General features: G+C 36.6%; 3 protein-coding genes across 4 annotated transcripts; 1 reads left to right on the top strand and 2 right to left on the bottom strand.

The window, feature by feature from the left end:
* Nucleotides 1–1,047: 1,047 nt before the first annotated feature.
* On the bottom strand, nucleotides 1,048–3,883 carry LOC130734141 (uncharacterized). Of its 2 annotated transcripts, none has more exons than XM_057586466.1 (3): nucleotides 3,763–3,883; nucleotides 2,375–2,941; nucleotides 1,048–1,535 (listed from the first exon to the last, which is right to left on the bottom strand). In XM_057586466.1, the coding sequence occupies exons 2-3, from the start codon at nucleotides 2,835–2,837 to the stop codon at nucleotides 1,486–1,488; spliced, it is 513 nt and encodes a 170-aa protein (XP_057442449.1). In that variant the 5' UTR covers nucleotides 2,838–2,941; nucleotides 3,763–3,883; the 3' UTR covers nucleotides 1,048–1,485. The 2 variants fall into 2 exon arrangements, with proteins under 2 accessions (XP_057442449.1, XP_057442450.1); XM_057586467.1 differs by lacking the exon at nucleotides 3,763–3,883 and adding an exon at nucleotides 3,075–3,486.
* Nucleotides 3,884–9,004: 5,121 nt separating this feature from the next.
* LOC130734142 (kinesin-like protein KIN-4C) lies at nucleotides 9,005–18,163 on the bottom strand. Its single transcript, XM_057586468.1, has 27 exons — nucleotides 17,895–18,163; nucleotides 17,568–17,714; nucleotides 17,336–17,488; nucleotides 17,014–17,249; nucleotides 16,688–16,827; nucleotides 16,346–16,470; nucleotides 15,925–15,961; nucleotides 15,740–15,831; nucleotides 15,519–15,635; nucleotides 15,304–15,417; nucleotides 15,066–15,149; nucleotides 14,774–14,978; nucleotides 14,425–14,525; nucleotides 14,162–14,260; nucleotides 13,956–14,069; nucleotides 13,767–13,883; nucleotides 13,607–13,687; nucleotides 13,271–13,342; nucleotides 13,102–13,195; nucleotides 12,997–13,019; nucleotides 12,704–12,789; nucleotides 12,038–12,109; nucleotides 11,706–11,933; nucleotides 11,379–11,523; nucleotides 10,928–11,014; nucleotides 10,247–10,837; nucleotides 9,005–9,748 (listed from the first exon to the last, which is right to left on the bottom strand). Exons 1-27 carry the CDS (start codon nucleotides 18,036–18,038, stop codon nucleotides 9,338–9,340), a joined length of 3,915 nt encoding a protein of 1,304 aa, XP_057442451.1. The 5' UTR covers nucleotides 18,039–18,163; the 3' UTR covers nucleotides 9,005–9,337.
* Nucleotides 18,164–20,450: 2,287 nt separating this feature from the next.
* Nucleotides 20,451–21,871, top strand: LOC130730133 (RING-H2 finger protein ATL43-like). Its single transcript, XM_057582046.1, has one exon. The coding sequence runs from the start codon at nucleotides 20,717–20,719 to the stop codon at nucleotides 21,869–21,871; it is 1,155 nt and encodes a 384-aa protein (XP_057438029.1). The 5' UTR covers nucleotides 20,451–20,716.

The raw sequence follows: 21,871 nt of genomic DNA on the forward strand, positions 1-21,871 counted from the left end.
CTTCATCTTTTTCAAACTTCTTCATCATTAAATCTTATAAAACCCAGAATCTTCATCTTCATAAAACAAAACCCATAATTTTTTTTTATAAAAAAATCTACAAATCCATGTTCCCCCACTTCAAAAATCCCTCTTCCCCTTCTCTCTTCTCCACCACATCCTCTTCTTGCTCCCTCACCTTTCCTCATTCCTCACTTGTTTTCAACCACCGCTTCTATTTTCTTCATCCTTCCCAAGATTTTTCCTTTCTCCATCGTTGTTTCTGTGCAAGAGACCCACTTCCTGTATCATCAACCAAACCCACACCGTGAACCATCATTGAAGCCTCTGCCAAGCCGTGAACCATCATCGAGACCCACTCCTTCCTTCACCCCCACCTCTATTTGATGAAATCATCAACCCAAATCGCCCATCCCCCACAAAATCCAAATCGACGCCGCTTCTCACGGCAGTAGAACATGGAGCTGGAATTTGGGGCCTGTGGCTATGGTTTAGGGTTTGGTGTTTGAGGTTCCTGGTTTGAAGTCTTGGTCATTTTAGTTCCTGGTTTTGCTGTGAATGTTGGTTTGGAGATGGAAGGGGGAAGGGATCTTTGTGAATTTTGGGTTTGATTCTCTTTTGGGAGTGTTTGCTGGGAGAAATTTGGATTTCGTAGTTGATTTGAATGTTGGGATCGGTGGGGTTGAGAAGGGATGAAGAAGAACAGAGTGTGGTGGCGTGAAAGTTGTGGTGGTGCAGTGGTTGAGTGGTGGTAGTGTGGTGGTTGAGTGGGAAGAAGAAGAATAAGAAGAAGAAGAGAGTGGGGCTGAGAAAGGGAAGAGAACGATGAAGGTGAGATGTTAGGTTGGTATTTCTAGATTTCAATTAAAATACTATTTTTTTCTCAATTTTAATTTTTCTTTATTTTTTAATTCATTTTTAACGGAATATTCTGTTAGTTTTTAGACGGAAGTTAACGGAAAACCAATTTTGCAACCAGGTGTAAACTTCAGGGACGTGTTTTGCTAATTTTGAAGTTTGGGGACGATTTTCGCAGGAAGGCAATAGTTGGGGGACCAAAAGTGCAATTAAGCCTATTAATTTATATACAGCTATGTACAAACTTTGAGTACATAAATCAACCATTCAACTAATTCCCATTTCTACACAAATACTCTATTTACATCAACGAATTGCAAGTTCCAATGTCACACTTCAACACCCATTCAGCCAAATTGTTGTGATTCTCCAAGGACGAGAGCAGAATAGAAATTGTTACATCATTCTCAGACAATGCTAAATCATCATCATGCTTTGTTCTTGACCATATCTGCTCCTCAAATTAGAATTAACCATAACCAAACATATTCTAACATCACATCCTCACAGTGCTTGTTCTTTTTACAATATTTACATCAAACAATTTTTTTTGTGGGCCAAAGACCACAGGAGGGGATTTTCTTAGGGAGATGCAGGACCAAAATGACAAATAGTTGTGAATCAGCATCAGGTATTTTGTAGAGAAGAAATCCAGTTTTCCACAAATTTCTTGCTCGCTGCAGATGGGAAAAAAGCATAAATGTCACAAGTGTACCCATCAGATTAAAAAAAATATATATATCGGAATGCCACATAGCCAATAATATATGCACAAATGTCCAAGTGCACCCTTCATTAGATTTAAATATCAGTTCATTGTTGCTAATAGGTTTGTTGATTCCAGCTAATGGCTAGTGGGGTCATGGAGGTAAAGACAGAAGAATATATCCTAGTACCTTTACCAAATCATAAAGTTTATTCTAAAGTTAAGCAAAGAAAGCTTGACAAGATCAAAGAATCAAGAGTTCTGACTTCTGAGTTGAATCCTAACACCACCAAATCACACTGCAGCAAAATTTCCAAATTCTGTGTTTATCTTCTTTTATAGCAAAATGAAAAAACTTCCAATATGTTTAAGTCTAGTAAGAAAACATATATCTGGCTGATTTCCTTATACTAACACATTTTTTTGGGACTTTAGAAGCTGATAAAAGTTCATGCAGTTATGAAAACAGCAAAATAAACCACTGCTTTAGCATGTTTAGGGATTAGCTTCTCTTTTTACAGAATCAATTATGAAACCCGAAAGCTACTTAAAAAGCATTCTCCCCAGAATTGATTCTGCTTTTCAAATCAATTGTAGAAGAATTGTCAAATATGCACTAAAACTGTGCTCTGAAATCAGTACTAAGGCCTAACCCCAACAACATTCAAAGGGCAACCAAGATTCTGAATAATTTTCACATTTTCAATGACTGTTCAACAATTCAAGCATTCAGATTCTAATGATTCATTAATCAAGTTGAAAACAGCACAAAGCTAACTCAGAAAGATGTTAATGAAAAATTACTCTTACCATCTGAATAGCTGTCTGGGAAGTTCCTAACACCATTCATTAAGTTGCTTTTCGGATCCTCCTCCATCATCCTATCATAATCTCGTCCATAACACGGAACCAGCACCGCAAAACTGTTATCTGTCTCATCATCACTTGGGAAACCAGGTCCATGAGGCTCCAACCAGCCAATAGACCAGTCAGAATCATCAGACTCAGAGCCGGAAACACATCCCCCATCAGATGGGACCAAAACAACATCATATTCCCTATCAACCTTCCTCTCTTCCCTACTATGCCATTTCCGCTTCACCCTTCTCGACGAGGAACCCACGTTCGCCCGAACCAAAGGAAATCTCAGAAACTCCGATTCCCATATATTCAAATCAGTTGAAGGATTTACAGAAGACCCATTTGGGATTCTTGATTCTTGTTGTTTCCCGCTCGGAAACCACCACGAGAGGTTGGTAAAAGCCACAGACATTTACACACTGGTGTCAAATTTTTGGAGCAAAGCTTTCTCTAAGCAAAATGAGCACACAAACTAGCTATTCTTGAAGGAGTAGCAGCCTCTCTCGTTTGGAAAGCCTAATAAGAAGGAAGAACTCAGTTAGTAACTATGAATCAAAACAAACCAAATGTGAAGCACAAAATCTGAATCAAAGTGAAGACAATGTTGAAGACAGAAAACTAGGAAATCCAATGCTAAATAATGAAGCACCTGAACAAAAACAACAGCTTTGAATGGTGAACAGAAAGAAAGAAACCCTTTTCCTTTATAATGATTGCTCCACAACCTTTGGCCCAAAAACTTAAAACCCCAATCAAAATCAGATAAATGTTTAGTGCTACTTGAATCTCAAGCACCAAAAGCTAGTAGAGGAGCTGAATTTTATAGCTTTACTATTATTCAAGATGCTTTAAGCTGTCAAACAGCAATTTACTTCTCATAACAAATCCGTAACAAAAACCTGACCTGAATTTTGGGTATTATACGTTGAATGTACACACAAACAAAACAAAACCAGAAACAGTGCAGCTAGGTACATTGAATAGAGACACTCCATTTATCAACAACCACAATCAACACAAATAACGTATTCAAAGCACGACACCAACAGAAACAAAACCAAATATAGCAAAAATAGCCAAAAACAAACAAACAAATTCCCAAATAATCGGAACCCATCAAACACTAACTAATTGGGCTTTCAACAAAAAGCTAAAAACTTTGATCATTTAAAAGAGACCCAGAAGCTGAAACGACAAATTCTATCATTAAAGCACAAATTTTTTACGAAAAATCAACAATTCAAAGCACCCCAGAAAATCAGAAATTGCAATTACTATTTAAAGAAGAAACAAAAAAACAAAAAAAAAAACAACTAATTATGAATATCAGCATGTACCTTAAAGGGTTAAAAAATCAGAAAGTGTCTCTGTTTATCAAAATTTCCAAAAGTGCAATCCAATCAGAACCCAAAGTTTTCATGAACCATTGGTCTTGTTCTTATATAGCAAGGGGAAGAAGAAAAAGAAGAAGAAGAGATCCAGACACCGTTGGATGATTCGGAATCACACGTGGCGTTCTGTTGGCCGTTGGATGTAATCTGAGCTGTTCCTGTTATCTTGTCACTTGGCATAAACAAAATTTGCAAGTAACAAATTGCCACGTAGATAAATGAATAAGATAAATAACACACAAGGGTTATTATATGGTGCAGCCAGGTTCAGCGGAAGAAACGATGGTTGACGTACACGTGGCATGTGAAGAAAGTATGTGATGTGGATGGAGTTTGAGAGTGAAGGTGCATGTGGGACGGGGTGCATGGGATTGGGACCTGATTGGTATGAAAAATTATTCGAGTTGGTTGAAAATTGAAAGTCGTATATGTGGTGCTGGTTGTGTGGTGAGAAAGTAAAATTTGGTGAGTTTCATTTCATCCACGGGTTATATACACTTGCGTGGATGTGTGGATCAAGGAACATTACTTTAAATTTAACCCACTTGGTTAGAGTTTCAATTTTGTGGTGCTTGATCTCTATTAGTTAACTTAATTATCAAATTAGTGTAAATCATTTTGGCTTTTAGAGCGTTCCTTCCGTATCTATTAAAAATTAGGGCTTTAAAACAATTTTAGAGGACTAACTCTACTCTAATAGCTAGTTATCAGGTGAGGTTTGTTGTACTATATAAGGACTATGTTCATATCTCTAATTAATATGTGAGTTCTAACAGGTTTAATTGAAACCCTTTAGTCAACTATTTAGAAGGTAGAAAACTATATTGTAAATTATAAAAATATATTATGAAAGAAAGCATGACCAATTTTTTTGAGAGTAGAAAGCATGACCAATTAAAACAAAATGTATGAAGTCCCACGGCTTTTATATAGGTACCAAAGAAATTGTCTTTAAGATTTTATAAAAAAACTAGGACATATCTAGTTCTATCAAGGTGTTAATGGCATGATGAGAGACTAAAAGAGACTCAATCGCTCAAGTAATTTAGTTGCAGATTTTTTGGTAAAGACTAAGGAATGCCTCAAATTTTTCTACTACTGTTTGGGTAGAGGAGGTTCCTTCTGCTGCGAACCATTTGATTATCCATGATGTAATGGCGTCTTCGCCTCATTTGATATAATATTGCTTGGCCAATTTAAAAAGAAAAATTGAGTAAGGCCCATATTGGGGAAATTTTATTATTTCCCTAGTCTTTTGTCTTTTTACCATTCAACGGGTGGTTGGTTCAAGTTCTACGTTTTGATTTCCTTTCAATTGGTCTTGGGTTCGAGTCTTCTAATTGGAAAAAAGCTCCGTTCGGAGAGTTAGCTCCACCATGATGTGGATGCTCCCAACACCTATCTTACACAAAAAAAAAAATCATGTCACCTACTTATCTACGGTTAGTAATTTCTATTTTTTTAAATTTTGCTTGAGTTTAATTTTCTTCAAAGTTGATGGCTAACACTAATTTTATATTAAGGGAGTACTAAGTGCTAAGAGTTCATTGGGGAAAAAATTGAACTTTGACGGTTAACACTAATTTTGGGGAAAAAATTCAAAAGAAAATGTTGAGCACTTTGACTGTGAGAAAACTCATACAACGAATGCGTTATGGTTTTTGGTGAAAGATGTAGTGTAGATGAAAATCCTCCAGAGTTTTAAGCATCTTCTTTGGCCAAACAATGGTATCAGAGCTGATGATTGGTTTGACAATGGTGATGACTTCTTGTGTCGAAATTCTTCCTTTCAATGTGGTGATCGATCAGGTAGCATGTCCTGTTTTGTCAAGATCTCATTCGAATATTATAATTTTATGATTTTGCGATCCTTCTAGGACTTTACAATCTGAATCTCACGTAGGATCTCATCGAAGCAGAACCTGTCTAGGATCCCGATCTTTGGGGGCAGAATCCAAAATTTCGATCCAATCTCAACTAGTGTTTAGGACAGGACCAAAAAAGAGACTCACATGAGCTGTAGGACCTCTACAACCGCTTCCCATCATTTCCTCCATTAACCTCCTCCACAACCTTTGTCACCGACCGCCACGCACGACTATTTGAGTCGTCTTTCTCCAGCACTCACAACTCACATCATATGTTTTAAATTTAAGAAGATTTAATGAATATTCTCTTCTAAAAGTTTTAAATAAAATTGATGATTTTTTTAATATGCATTAATTTTCGGTGGTCTAACACAACCACAAATGTAGGATTTTCAACTCATTCAAGTATATTATAAATTTTTAGTTTAAATTCATATGAATCAGTTTATTTTCATCAACTACATAAATTATGTATGTGTTTATTTTATGAAGTAAATATTTGCATTTTTAATAGGAGCTTATAATCCGAGATCGATCTTTTAGCCCCCCTTCAATTCTAAGTAGATCCTAATCTTCACAATCTTGATTTTAACTTTCAATTCATTTTCAATTTTCAATGCAGTATTTGTATACTTTTTTTATTAAATCATATATTATTTTGTTATTGAAATTAATCTAACTAAAGATAAAGCTCATAATGAAAACCTTAAAGAGTCATCATAATAACACACCAAAATTAAATTCTTTGAAGAATTATTACTTGTAATGTAAATATATAAAATATGAAAAAAATTAAAATATGGATGCTTGCATGCACTATAAACAACATTTACCTTAAGTTATTTAAATGAATTATGATTAGGTTTGAATATATCAATATTACTGATGAAATAGAGTAACTTGAAATAAAATGATCATATATTGTTATTTGAATATTTTTTAGAGTAGAATAAAATATTCATTCTATTATTCAAAAAAAAGACAGGATCATATAAGAGATGAGTGAATAAAAAGTTACTACAAGTTTATTTCATTTTATATTATCTGAATAGAAAAAAAGGTACTAATCACTAGTAATTTCTATTTTAAATGTAATATAACTTGTTTACGTTAAGAAAAAGACAATTCAATTTTCCTTTTTTGCTTTATTTATGTTTTGAGTTCTGTTGCCAGTTGTATGGGCGAAAGTCATAGAAAAAGAGGAGAAGAATGTGGGATTTGATCACAGGACGTCATAGCGTAGAAGCCATCATCCCTGGTCCAAGTTCTAAAATCCCTTCTTGTCTTGCAGTTTTATTGGAGCCAATCACAAAGGGGATATATCTACAAGTTTAGTCCACTTGCTGCCAAATCGAAACTACAAAAGCAAACCCATCCACAAAAATGCTTGAGGATGATGTTTAAGTCCGTGATCCACATCCATAAAGCTTTCTGTAATTGAGTGGTCGGTTTATGTGATACATGTTTTTTTTTAATAAAGTCTCAAATTTGAAATTTATAAATAAAAAAAATTTGGCTAAGAGAACTAGCTTTATCAAAAATTAGATGTTCTTGGTTCTAATAAGTTATCTCTGTGAAAGATATGATGTACATTAAAAAGAACAAAAAGTGATTTATATTGGTACATATGCACATTATCTAGGTCAGCCTAAGGCAGAAGGTCCACGCAATTTTTCAATTCAGACACAATTGTTATAAGGGCATTACTCTGATACTTAGAAAAATGGGAGGTTTTAATATCTTCACTTCACTATTTAGACTGTTTTCGAAGAGTAACCAGTGCTGAGAGTTGTGGATCTATGAGTTTGGGAAAAAGGTCTGAACATCAACTATTGGTAGGAAAATTTAAATATTTTCCGATATAAAAAAAAGACTATATATAATTGAATCATGTTCCCGAATGATAGCTCAAGTGGTAAGAGTTAGGGAATATATAGGTTGGGTGTGGGAGGTCCAGAGATTTCCAAGGATCGATCTTGAAGGGTGCAATTTATCTTTTCGATATAAAAAAATCATAAATTTAAAAATTTTGTTACAAAAGAAATTATCACAAATTAAAACAAAAGAATGAAACTCTTTCATTTTCAGTAGATACCAAAGATTTTTCCTTGTTATGATAATTGTTTTGCCTCAATATTTATCAATTTCTTCCTCAATCATTCATTATGAAAAGACAAAGACAATTATGTCTTTTTCTTTTCTTCTTGTCTAATGAATGGCTGTGAGTACTAAACATGTGCCAACCAGTTCACATGTGCCATGTGGTGTTCGCAACTTGCTTTTGTCATTTATTTATTTTTGAATCAAACTTGCTTTTGTCATTGGAATATCAGCATCAAGCTTTTTATAATTTTGGTCCACGACCAAACATAATCAATCAACACAACTTAATTATTAGATGTATTTCAGGGGTAGCAACGATGGAACAACATTGTGCGTGTGATGTTTACTTCCTTGGACTAAATTAGGTCCAAAAAAATTATTATGGTATTATATATATTAGAAAAGTGACAGAAATATGTGCAAAATAAAACACATAAGGATTCTGTCATTCACAAATAATAATAGTATTCATAATTTATTTGTTATATGAGACTGATAAAAATGTCATCTCCATACCCAATTCATGAATCAAATCCTAAAAATCATTTATCAGTCCAAATAATTTGAATACATGTGTCATGATTGGAGGGGAAATGCCTCAGATATTTTATGCAATCTTATATTCAATTTTGGGATTTATGTGTAATGATAAAATATTATCGAGAGGTTTTTCCCCAAAAATAAAATGGGGAAGGTTTAAATAGTTGTTGTTCCTAATCTCAAATAGAATGAAAATTGAGAAATTAACACAGTAATAAATAGAATCTAAAATCATGATTTATAAGCAAAGAGTTTTCCTGGTTATAGAACTATTATATAAATGTTCGAACATAAAAGTTGTAAGACTTGAAAAATATATTATATCAATATAGGGCTATCTACTCATTTAACTTTATAGATTACTCAGTCTAAAGCCATAATCATTTAGTAATAGGTAAAAACCTGCAAACTTGGAAAATTTTACAGGTACAAATTGTCATCTGTGACACTATAGTATATTATGCTCATCACACCCATCAAAGATAGGTTTACGTAAATCTTATCAGGTAACTTGTTCCCAATCTCCTTGTCTAAAGGCAGGGTGGTGCCATTCCATCAAGAGCACGTAAGCCACATATATTGCTTAGGGTTAAAACTATAATTTTATGATGTCAGCCATACCATAGAATGATAGAAATGAAAGGATCAGCAGAACTTTGAAGTTTTAACCAAGGAAATAATGAGGTAAAGAAACAAATTTTCACATTGCCGATTGACAAATTCAACGCATGTTGATGTTAGATACATAATGATTTCACTCAAATGATAGGCCGTGATGCTTGCAGATCACCAGCACGTAATCGCTTGCATAACTGTCTAAATAACCAAGAAATGGACGCCAATAAATCTATTTGTCTACAAAAGATTGAAGACACATGAAAATCAATTTAATTGATAGACTACAGGAGAATACCATCTTCAACATATACACCATAAGAATATGGTAATGGCATGCGTCTTGAATTCTGGGTTTTGCCTTTGTGGGTAAGAACCAAGAGATGAATGCAAGATCAAAGTCCACTGTTTTCTTTTTCAAGTGTACTTTTTGGTTGAACCAGAACTTCAGGATCCTTCTTATTGACAGATTCATCTGGCTTACTAATATTCCTTTCCCCCAAAGGAAGGCCACCACCATTGGAAGGAACTTGCTTTCGCATAGCCCGTGGTATTTTCAAAGGAATATCAGTCTCAATAAAATTACTCTCAGCCTTGGGGGCAACCGAAGCATTTTCAAACCTTGATGAGGGCATTTTCTGTGGTATGTTCATAGATACACTTGCTTCACTAATGTTATTATTCTCTTTCTTGGCAACTTCAGATTTGTCTGATTGCAAGGAAGGTGTCGGATCTGTAACAAGAACTATTGTGGACTTCCGCCATTTCTTTCTCGGATTTGTACCCTTCGGGACATTTGATTTGGCCTGCAAAAACAAAAGGTGATCAATTGTCTTTAGACCCAGCAAAAGTACAAGACATTAGAAGAACACAGGCATTTATGAAATGCATGGTCAACCAAAAATGTTCTGGTGAAATTAATAGCAACCTGAAGCAATTTCAATCATCCAGTTCACATGCAATGACGTAAGAAAAAATTAATGATTTAATTAGATGAATTTTCTCAAGCACAAGCACAATTAGAAGAACACTGGCATTTTAAAAGTCAAGTACAAAGAGTCAATAGTAAAATTAGTAGCAATTCAATCACCCAGTTCACAAAAACATAAATAAATAAAAAAATAATGACTTAGTGTGTTTTGATATTGATATCGGTTAATTGTAATTGTAATGTAAATGGACTATCACCTCATTCAGTAGAAGAGATTGCAATGATGTTAACGAGTATCCAAGCATATCGTTAATTAGATGAATTTTCCCTAGCTAGAGAAAGACATGAATTTTCAGAGTAAGACGACACGCACCAGTGTATTTCCAATGTCAGAGAGAGCTTTTCTAGGGACCTGACCATTTTGAGCCTCGGCAGGCCTCTCAACCAGTGCACCCTGAAGCAACTCCGCACCATGAGTAGCAAGAATGTGTTCTTTGTCAGCTTCCTCATTACTAGAGTCATTCCCGGTTGTGCCTTCAACTGATCCAGATTGTGTTGGCTCTTGTGACTCAGCAGATATTGGTGCTCTATTGGCACACTTGGATGCTCGGCAACCACAAGAACTCCCACAACCGAAGCCCAGAGCTTTGCACTTGCATTTTGCTGTCTTGCAAGATGAGGATTTGCTGCAAGAGCAGCAAACATCTGATGCAGTTTTTTCCCCAGATGCACCTCCAAGTCCTTCTTCTGTGGTATTATTATCTTTGACAGGTTCCAAACTGGTATTTGGCTGATTGTTTTCCATGCCTGAATGTCCACCTTTAGATTTTCTTTTTCTAAAGTGGAATTTTCCTGATTCTTCCCATTCATCTTCAGTTGCTTGTACATAATCATTATCATGATCATCTGATTCTGTATCTGATATATCCATATCCTCAAGTAAAAAAATAGATCGCCGGTTCTCCTGAAATTATCAATTGATCGTTTAACTGTAGCAGTACAAAAAAAATGTGTTTCATGAAGAGATTGAATAATTAGCAGGTTGGCGACCTACCAGCTTCCGCAAGTCATAGTTGTGCCCTCCAGCATTTATGTCAGAAGATCCCCAATCTCCTCCAGATTCCGAGTATCTCTTTGCACTCTGTCATAAAAGTCAAAAAGAATATGGTTCAAAAACAAAAGAAGTTTGGAAAGTGACAAGTTAAGACAAATGTTTCCTCAATACTATAAAGTGTCTATTAAAATTTAGAAAAATTAGGGTTTTGATTTATTCAAACTCACTTTCTTTTCCATCTCATCAACCCTCATTCTCTTCCTATCTCTCTTCTTTTCCAATCAAATCACTCGTTATATCTTTCTCTTTTATTCACATCATTCCATCAACCAAACTTTTTCTATAAATTCTAAGTTGCATTGCAGAATTTATTTCCCACAATTAATCTGGATTCACATCTGGAGTTAAAGAGGGAAAAAGGCAAGAGTATCTCTCGGCCAAACAAGCTCACCAGCAACTTCAATTGATGAATAAGTTCAGCTCTCTGCATTTCCATCTGTCGAAGTGAACAGCTTAGCCTAACTACTTTTTCTTTTAGATCTCTTATTTCGCTGTCCTTCTCTCTGCCGATGAATTCCTTCTCTCGCAATAAACACCTGAGATAAAGAAAAGCAGGAGACAAGAAAGACATCACGAACGACAATTCTTAAATTACTTAGGATTTAATGGGCGCTGCATTTCAGTAGAATATCTCTAATAATTTAACCACTTTTCAAGGCACCTTGATAAAACTTAATTCATGGACAAAAAACAAAATGACTTGTAGATAAGCTATTACCTGGAGGAAGATGCTATATTGAACAAATAATTCATCAAATTCTTGGCATCAGGAAGGGATCGGACTTGGTTCCAACGTCCCTTGCCACTGAAAACCCGTTCCCGCTCTTCTGCCTCTGACAAGTGAGATGCCATAGACACCAGTGTGGTAGAAGAAGTAGCAAGCATGTTTTCAAGGGCAAAAATCCTTGAATTTCTCGCACCAGGAGACATTGATACCAGGCCATCACTACATTAATCGGTCAAAGAGATGACGTCAGTCATAGTTTGCCAAATAAAGGGGACAAGATTGTACAATAATTAATATCTTCGGCAAGGGCAAGGCTTTTTCACCTTGTGTTGTTTATCCTCATCATCTCATCTTCTTCCTTTAACCTGGCGATCTCCTTTGCCATTTTAGCCCGCCTGAAATGAATAGCATGAGTACAGCTCTAATAAAACATTAATATTCCACTAGTAAATTGAAAATGTGTGTGTATGAAGGGATGCTACAACCACTGGGCACCTCAAACTACAAACTATAGCTGAGTTTTTGTTACAAATGTTCAAAATCTATCTTTCAGTCATGCTCTAGCTGACCAACAACAATCAGAGGAGTGGAAATCCTTTATAACACTCCCTCAAAAACAGTGCTGATAAAATCCATCTACTGGTGGATATTATTAAAATAATTATGCCAGGACAGTTAGTAAGTTGGTTCAGTTTTTATCATCTTTTTAGTTTGAAATGTAGGAAAAGCGAATTCCGCACACCAAATTAATACAAATACAGAAAACTCAACTAATCCACTCTTCATTTCAAGTTAAATGTGAAATTAACATAAATGATTCTGACAGATATCAAGGCCAAGAGGGGTGTATTGCAGAAGTCCCAGCCTTTACTGGATTATACAAGTACATGTTTATGGATTTAATCAGGAACTCCATCTACTCGATTTAGGGTTTAGGGTTTAATGGTGTCACGTGAAGAATCTAGTTAAGTGTAGAAAATAGCACATACTCTTCCATTTGACGCTCGTAAGCAGAACGCACTTCATGCACTCGAACCGTGACTTCAAGCTCGTGCTCTATTGCCTGCATCAAAGCCTTCAAATAGAAACATATACGTCACTTAGAAGTTACCAAAACACCAAGACTTTCCACTCATTAGCAGGCAAGGAAATATGATTCATATTCAGTAATATCACAATACAAAAAGAAGTCTATAAATAGTAATATTTAGCAGCATCGAGCAATAATCAAGGTTTAGGAATCAATTTGATTCTTGTGTATAATCCACAAACTTAAGAGTACCTGAATTCCAGGACCATGCACACCTGTACATAAGAAATAAGGTGACGGTTATTAGTGGGCTCACAAAATAAGAAAACTGCAAGACTCATCAATAAGTCTCCTGACCAGTTGTTTCGCGGGAGGAAGCCTTTCGAGATTCCAAAACTTCTTTTAGCCTTTTTGCAGCCATGGCTGCTTCTTCTGTCTTCCTTTGCAATACCTGAAATGAACACATGAATAGTAAGAACAACCAGCATCCAAGACCACAAAAGCTAGCGATTAATCATAAACTCACCATCTTTTGCCTCTGATTTAACGCTAACAGCTTATGCATCTCGTATTCATTCCTCCGCCCTTCCTTTTTGAGCTGGCAATCACTCAAAATAAGTATTACAAGATCCATTAATAACAACTCAATTTATTGACAGTAAAAAATGCCACGCACTTCAGTAAAGATAGTCTTCCCTTGTATGCATAAGGACAGCATATGATGTAACTAACAAAGTCTAAACAGAATGGAAAGATGAATACCACATGCAAAAGAATTCCCGATTCATATTATAGAATGGAGGGACAAAGTATGAATGGTACTTTTTATTGGAGAAAAGGTTGAAAGAAAAGTATTCCATACCTGAAGTACTTCTTTTTCACGTGAAGCCTTCCATAACCTAAATTGTTCTGATTCCTGCTTAATCTTATGTTGCAGTTGAACCTAAAGAACCAAACTATCAGTAAAGAAAAAGGGGGGGGGGGGGATACAGTTTCGAATTCAAACAACAGGGCTGTTGCACCTTTTGAGATTTAATTCTCTGGATGTCATCCTGCAGCCGTTTTGCAGCCTCATCACTTTTCTGCTTTTGTCTTAACAGTTGAGCCTGAGCATCTTGCTTCTTCTTCAGCGCAGAAACCTGGAAGAAAACAGTTAGTTTACTGAATTGAGTGAGCATTAAGGGCTAAGAAACTCCATGTAGCATGTTCACCTGTGCTTCAAGAGCATTTAACTTTTGAAGATAATCTTCCTTTAACCTTTGAGCGCCATCACCAGAGGTGGATGAAATATTTGCCATTTTGCACTTAAGTTCTTCAATTTCTTTCTAAGAATAATAGAGAAAGGGACTGGAGTTATTAAAGTGACTTTTTAAGTCCAATACAATACAACCAAGACAGCATAGATCAGAACAATTACCATCAGAAGTTTCTTCTCTTGTTCAACCTCATGAAGTTTCTTTTCATAATGATGCTTGAGAACTGAAGTATCAGCACTATTAAACTGCTTCATTTCAGCCTTCAGCAACAACAATGACAGTAAAAATGTTACAAATTGAAAAATAAATGTGTGATAAAATGCATATATGTGAATTTGTATGCAGGTATTAGCGAACCAAAATATTGAGTAGACAAAAGATTCATCATCTTCATGTGTTTAAAACTAAATCCAGAAACTTGTACCTCCTTTTGTTCAAGTTTCATATCCAATTCTTTGAGCTCCCTATCCAACTTTTCTTGAAGAGAAGAGTGTTCTATCTCCTTTGCATGATCTTCTGCGTCATCTGCAAACAAATACATTATGTTTGAAACTTTGAATCTAGGATTAGAATTAAATGTCACTTCAAAATGGTGTCTCAGAATCTAACTTGGATAAATCAATTTGTCATTTTAAAAATTTGATACACTTGTCTCAATCACAACAAAATTGTCAAGAATAATATTATTAATGCCAGCTTTACGGGTTAAAACTTAAAAAGTTAATTAAAAGATACACTGCAAAGAAATACTCAAATAGCTTCCAAAATGCTACCTGTTATGTCCACAGATTTGACCTCACAATCAGAAGGGTACTCATTGTCACATGCAAATAAACCATTCCTTGGCTGGAATCCACTATCATCTGAATCAGCCCAGTCAATAAAATTGCTACTTTTCGCATTCGAATTTTTCACACGGAGCAATTCGCCTTCAAGATCTTGTATCTTTGACACATAAGATTTAACCAAGTCATAATCCTACAAAGGATTTCAGACCATGAGTCAGTGATGATGGACTGTAAGAAAATTTTAACTTGGCACTAGCAGTGATTGATTCATTCCAACCTGATTTGAGTTTGAGTCAATCTCTTCCCAAGATTTACCATTTCGAATTGCTTCTATTTTCATCATCAGTTGGTCCTTTTCAACCTAAAACATTCAATACTTCGAGTGAGACCCAACAACTTGATGTCAAAACTCAAAAACACGGCAACAAGGTTGTAAGGAACAAACAACTATATTTTTTTTTGGTAAAAGTCCCAAAATTTTACCAGAACTGAGAACAAAAAGGATTAATAAAGACCTGAGCATCACAAGCACGTTGTTTTAAACTCTGACAACTTTCTCTACGTTCTCGAAGCTCCCGCTGTAGCTCTGCATTGCTTGCTTCAAGTAATGATACTTTATGTTTAAGAATCTGAGGGGGGAAAGGACATTAGTGAGGAATCAACTTTAGAAAACTATGACCCCGGGTAAGTGAGGGATTAACTTTAGATACTTCCTAGAATAATAACGTACCTGGAGTTCCTCGAATGGTCCACCAGCATCACCTCTATAAAATAGAAGCTCAGCCTGCAATTGCTCAATCTGACTTCGCATTCTCTGTATCTGAGCTCCCACTGGATCCCGGTTAATCTAAAACCAGAAAATTTGAACTTATCAAACATAAGAAACATAAACGACCACTTCCCAAGTAAATAAATAAAATAAAATAAAGAACACTAGTACAAAGCACTTACGACTGCCTTATTCTGAATGTTGCGAGCACGGTTGGCATACTTTAAAGTGTTCAGTGTCTCTTCAGCATTGGTGTCAGCAGGGCTAACACATGCTGCAGCATTCCAATTCCAAACGGATTAAATGATACACGAGATATAATAAGATATACAAATTCAGGAGACTATAACCATTATGTACACTGTACCTATCATCACCGTTTTGCTGTTGCCTCCAAGAGAATCCTACGTATTCATTAACCATTTGTGTGTCACAATATTATAGTATGAATCCATGAACGTGGATATATTAAAAGTAAACACAACAACAAAAACTTTATCATATTTTACAGTAAAATTAGCTTTTGAAAATGATTTGCAAGATAGGAGTTGCAACATAAATCCAACATGACTCACAATTCAAAAGCTCTAACAATAAGTCTAACTAAGAGAATTGGCACACTCCCCTCCTCAACATTAACATACATGCGAGCGATGAGTCGAAAAGTTCTGATATTATTTCGTACATTATTTCACCAAGTAGAAAAAGTCATATATGGTAGAAAATACACATATGTTCAATACTAGTATGCTAGCTAGATGCATATCTTAAATAAATATCATACAAACCTGCAGTAGACGTGTTAATTTGCTATCACGATATGGAACGTGGCCTCCTTCTTTTCGCTTTCTTTCATCTCCCAGTGCACTTATTACATTCCCAAGTGCCAATAAACCCTTGTTGATATGAATGCCTTCACCAAGAAACAACCAGTGATTGTTAAATTGCGTTTGAAACAAAAACTAAAAGCATTTATAAAACTCAGCTAGCAGAAAGGACATGGACCAAGTGACTAACACAATTTTGTCATGGAAAACCAGAAATTACATTGAAAAACTACAGATTTTAACTTTGTTTTAATTCTCCACGTAACCCTTACATTGTATATTGCATCACAAATATTCAAATACCTTCTTTTAAGCGCATGCCATCGGCACCAGTTCTTTTTGCTCGTTCAGAACCAGCAAGGTCCACTAAATGTAGTTTGGCACACAAGACATCATCACCGTTCTTTTGCTCCATCGTGATTGTGAATATAGCATGTGAACGACTACACAAAGCACATGAACCACAGTCATCATTCCAAAAATGAATTTCCCAGCTCAAGTGGAAAAAAATAACACTTCATGGAAATTTTGACACACATTACTTACTAGAACCAATTATATCAAATCAAACTAGAATTAATTTTTTCACAAAACAAATTAACCCCTCAAACTTGATCATAACAGCTTACCTTGATTGACTATTCATGTTTGTACTCGCAGTGGCACGAGCTAACGAACCACGAGAGAGATAAGATGACATTTCTTCTTTGGTCTTAACTTCGGCCTCGGTCACACCTGCCAGGGTTATTCCCCCATGCACTGTTTCCCTAATCTGTATGGGAACCCTAGCTAGCTTTGCAGTAGAAGCCGCATCTCCCCGTGAAGAATTCGAATCAAGCAAATCAAACACCTCTTCCTTGAATATCTGTCATTAATTAACAGTACAAACTTTAACCAAGAAAATCCCCATCTCAATTACAGAGAAAATTCACTAAGCATTACTCTTTTTACCTCAATAAAAGACACTCGAATCAAAAACTCCGCCGATTCTTTCACAGCCCGAACTCTATTAAATATACCATTCATCACTCTAGGTATAATTCCACTAGCGCTTTCCTCTCCGGTGTAATTGGTGCCCATTGTGTATGTCTTCCCAGATCCAGTCTAAGAACCAAAAAAATTCACAAAAATGAAGAACCAACCAAACCAATTGACACTATGATAATCAAAAACTGAACTGTACCTGGCCATAAGCAAGAACAGTTGCGTTATAGCCATTGAAGAGCGCATCGACAAGCGGAGCAACACAATCATCATAAACTGAATTCGACGGCAACGCGGTACTACCATAAACATAATCATATGTGAAGGTATGAGATCCAATTACCACCTAGCAAGCACAAAAAGCAGCAAAAACGGTTCAATTTCATTGCATGGTTAAAAATTCCCGAGTTTCAAAGCTTCCAAGTTCAAACACACACTGAACTGAAAGCTAGGAACATTACGAAACCACAGATCACGTGAGTTGACGAAGTGGTAAGAAATGATAGAAATGCATTGCGATTCGAACCTGAGGTTCGCCGGGAACGACGGAGATGCAATCGGTGCAGCCGAGGAGAAGCTCCGATGTGATGAGGGGGCGGATGTTGACGGCGACGCGGACGCACTGCGCTGAATCCGGCGCGTTCCTCCCGTTCCCGTCGGAGTGTTCCATCTGGTTAGGGTTTTGGAATGGGAATGGAGGAAGAAGAAGAAGGTGGAGGGGAATGGAACGAAGAGGGGTTTTGCGTTTTGAACAGAGGAGGGAGGTGAAGAGGGGAAAAGCGATTTTGATTTGAATGTGGACGTGTTGGGTTTGGATTAAACTGGATTTAAGAAAATGGCGCTCAGGTCCGAATTCAAATGTGGATTTGGGGCCACGCGCGGCTCACGTGCGGTGACGAATGAATTAAAGTGTAACGGTACAATTTGTATTTTCTTTTTTCTTTTTTTTGCTTACACGATTCGTATTTTCTATAAGAGCACTAAGCAGGCATGGATACCCCACCAGAAAATTTAGAAAAAAAGTTATAGCTTGGTTTATTATGCTTTTCACTCGTGCATTGTTAGTTTGTTAGTTCATGATGATATAGGACATGTTTATTTTTCAGTTTAAGCCTGCAAAAGTACATATAGGTCTTGTGTAACATTGTGCTATTATGTTTGGTAAATTTTAAACCATATTTACTCAATCTACTTTCAACCTCAAACTCTATTTTTAAATAAAAGTATCCAAACATAAATCACATTACAACCAACTCACTTTGACTCTAACTTTGTTTTGCAAACTCACATTCAGTCAAACTTTGTTTTTGCAAAATGAAGTCCAAACACACATAAATGTATTCATGGAGATGCTCAAGGGTTTTTCTCTAAAGTTCCCGACGTTGATTAGGGTGATGGGCAGACTTTCGGATGATCGCATTGGTTCGTAAGGAGTGTCGTTCGGTGACATTTTCAGCTAGCTTATTAGTTATGTGTTTCCGAGCATAACCTAGGCTGCAAACTTAAGGATTAATTTAATTTGACTGTTAATCCTTACATTTTTAACAAAACAAATCTTTTATTATTATTATTATTATTATTATTATTATTATTATTATTATTATTATTATTATATATATATTTCATATTATACTCATCTCATCTATGGGTATCTATCTCCCGCCTAAAATATTTTATTAATTCATAGGTACATAAGGTTATTTATTAAAATAAGATATAAATTTATTTATATCATCGTATTTGATCTAATAAAAATATGGAAAATGAAAACGAATTGAAAATAATATTATATATTTTTAATAAGATAATTTTTTTAAAGTAAATTAAAATATTTAAGGTGATAGTTACCTTAAAATTAATATCTAAAATAATGTTACATATAAAAACATTCATAAAAGTGTGTTTTTTTATGTCATTTCATAATTTCAACTTGTTCAACACTTAATTTTGTCAAACATTTTTTTCAATTAGTAAATTAGTTTTTTCAACTTTCAATCTTTAGTTTTCATCTTTCAACTTAAGCTTTTGGGAAAAAAAAATTACAAGGCCCTTAGGCCCATGAGATAAAACTTTAGTATAGGGTTTTCTTATCCATTAAATATAAAATTAATTATGCAGATCTTACATGTAAAAATAAAGTATTTATTTTGTAGAACAGAGAGAAAACACTTCCAGACTCTTGGGTAGGTCCGCCAACTGAAATCTTACAGAAAATATAAGAATTCGAACCCTAGACTTATTCGAGAATGTCATGGACTCATGGGGGTGGCGGTGTAGAAAGAGATGAAGGGGGAAACTGGTTGTTCGGTTTCCTTCCATTCGTTCGTTGTGGGTGGTAGCACCTTTCAAGCGGAAGTCATGGCTCTAAGGACGGTTTTGAGGTTGCTTGGCGGAAGGGGATTAGAAGCATTGTTTTTTGAGGTAGAAGGCTTAAATTTAGTAAGGCCTTTAGAAGATTGGAAAAACATGCCCTTGATGCCTACTTGAAGACATCTTGGCATGGTGACATAGGGAGTGGATGGTTAAGATCGTGGTGATCAACAAGGAGCTTAGCAGTGGCAGACCATATGGCCAGGCTAGGCGCGAGCAACCCGCTTCAAGGGGGTCTGGGTGGTGGAGTCCCCCCTCCCCATATGTTGCGTTACCTCCTTTTGAGGGATTTCCTTGGCATCCCCTAATTGTTGTTTTCTTGTAATTTTCTGAAGAAGCAGAAAAAAAAATTATAATATATCAAAAAACTATAAAATTCAATTTTTATACATATAAGACGAGAATATATATGTGGATGGAAAAAATTAAATTTAGTTATCATTGTTTTATAATAAAATAATTGGAATCAGACAAAACCTATATTTAATTAGACAACCCGATTTTAATCAGACCAATTTGGTTTGAATTCACTAAACTAAACTAAATTTTATTTTATTTAATTTAAATCAATGACCAAAATGAGTCAACCCAATATTTTTTAACCAAGTCAAACCCCAATTTTAATCAGACTAGTTTGGTTTGAAATCATATAAACTCTTTTACAACACCGAACTAAATTTGATTTTATTATACTCAAAACCAAAATCAATTCCGACCGTGAACACCCTATGAAAAGATATGAAGACTAGTTGGTTTAGATGATCCAAATTAATGGTTTGCATGTACCTTTTTTTTACTCTTTGGATGCATTAGTATTTAGTACATTAATTTTAGTGGTGAATTCCTGCCATAGAATCTCTCCCTCCCAATAATATAGCCTCTTCTTCCCCTGGTTGGAGGTGCCTTCTTCCAAATGGTTCAAAACATTTTCTTGTTCTTAACAATGTTAATTATCCCAAAAAACATAACAAAATTGACATGCGTGGTGCAGCTTCTTTCAACATCACATCATTCCCCTTCTTCCTAATCCTAACCATCACCACCTTCATTCTAACCCACCCTTCCACCACCGTCATCGCAGGATCCAACGACGGAATCCCCATAATCCCCGACGACAACAGACCACCGCCCACCGCCGCCGCAGGAAAGAAATCGGATGCATTGAAGCCGAGCGCCGCAGTGGTGGTCGGCGTTCTGACCACCACATTCTCCCTCTCCTTCCTCCTCCTCCTCTACATTAAACACTGCAGCGGCAGCAGCACGATCGTCGCCAGGGGAGACCGGAATTCCCAGGCTGCTACGGCGGAGACGGCGTCGTCTGAGCAGAGGAAGGACTCCGGGGTTGGCCGTGAGGTCGTGGAATCGCTGCCGAAGTTCCGGTTTGGGTCGCTGAGGGGAAGGAAAAATGGGCTTGACTGCGCGGTTTGTCTCGCTGGGTTTGAGGAACGTGAGGTTCTAAGGTTGTTGCCAAAGTGCAGGCACGCGTTTCACGTGGATTGCGTTGACATGTGGCTCCATGCACATTCCACGTGCCCGCTCTGCCGCTACAAAGTCCTCCGCGAAGACGCAGGTCTCGCGGAGGACGCGAGGGAAGAAGAAGGAGAAGAAGAAGCGTTTGGCAATAACATCATTGAAGGGGGGAGAAATAATGACGAAGGCGGCGTGTTGCCGGAGAATGAAAACCGGCGAGGCTCCGGGAGGGACTCGTCCGACGGAGAGGGGGAGGAGGAGTTTATAGAGATTGTTTTACAGTCACCGAAGAATGATGCCGAAACGCCGTCGTTTAGGGGGTCTTTGGAGGAGTTGGAGGATGCTGTTGCGTCTCCCGGGAAAAGTGTGGGGCCGTTAAGGGGCATGATGAGCGGGGAGCACAGGTTAGAGCATCAGATTATTGTCTCCCCATCTTCTTCACGCGGTGGGGGCCACGAAAAGGATAGCAGTGTTGAGTCGTTGGATGTGTTGTACTTGAAATCAGAGGAGATGATCATAGGTGATGGAAGAAGAACCGCGAGTGAGCGCAAGCAGAATGTTAGGAGGGGTGAGAGAGAAAACGGTGTTTTGAGGAGTGTATCAGAGGCGGCGGGGATGAACAACTTGGTCAAAGGGAAGAATAGAGGGAAAGGAAGGGGATGA

The sequence above is a fragment of the Lotus japonicus genome, chromosome 1 (genome assembly GCF_012489685.1).
Source record: "Lotus japonicus ecotype B-129 chromosome 1, LjGifu_v1.2".
Taxonomy (NCBI): Eukaryota; Viridiplantae; Streptophyta; class Magnoliopsida; order Fabales; family Fabaceae; genus Lotus; species Lotus japonicus.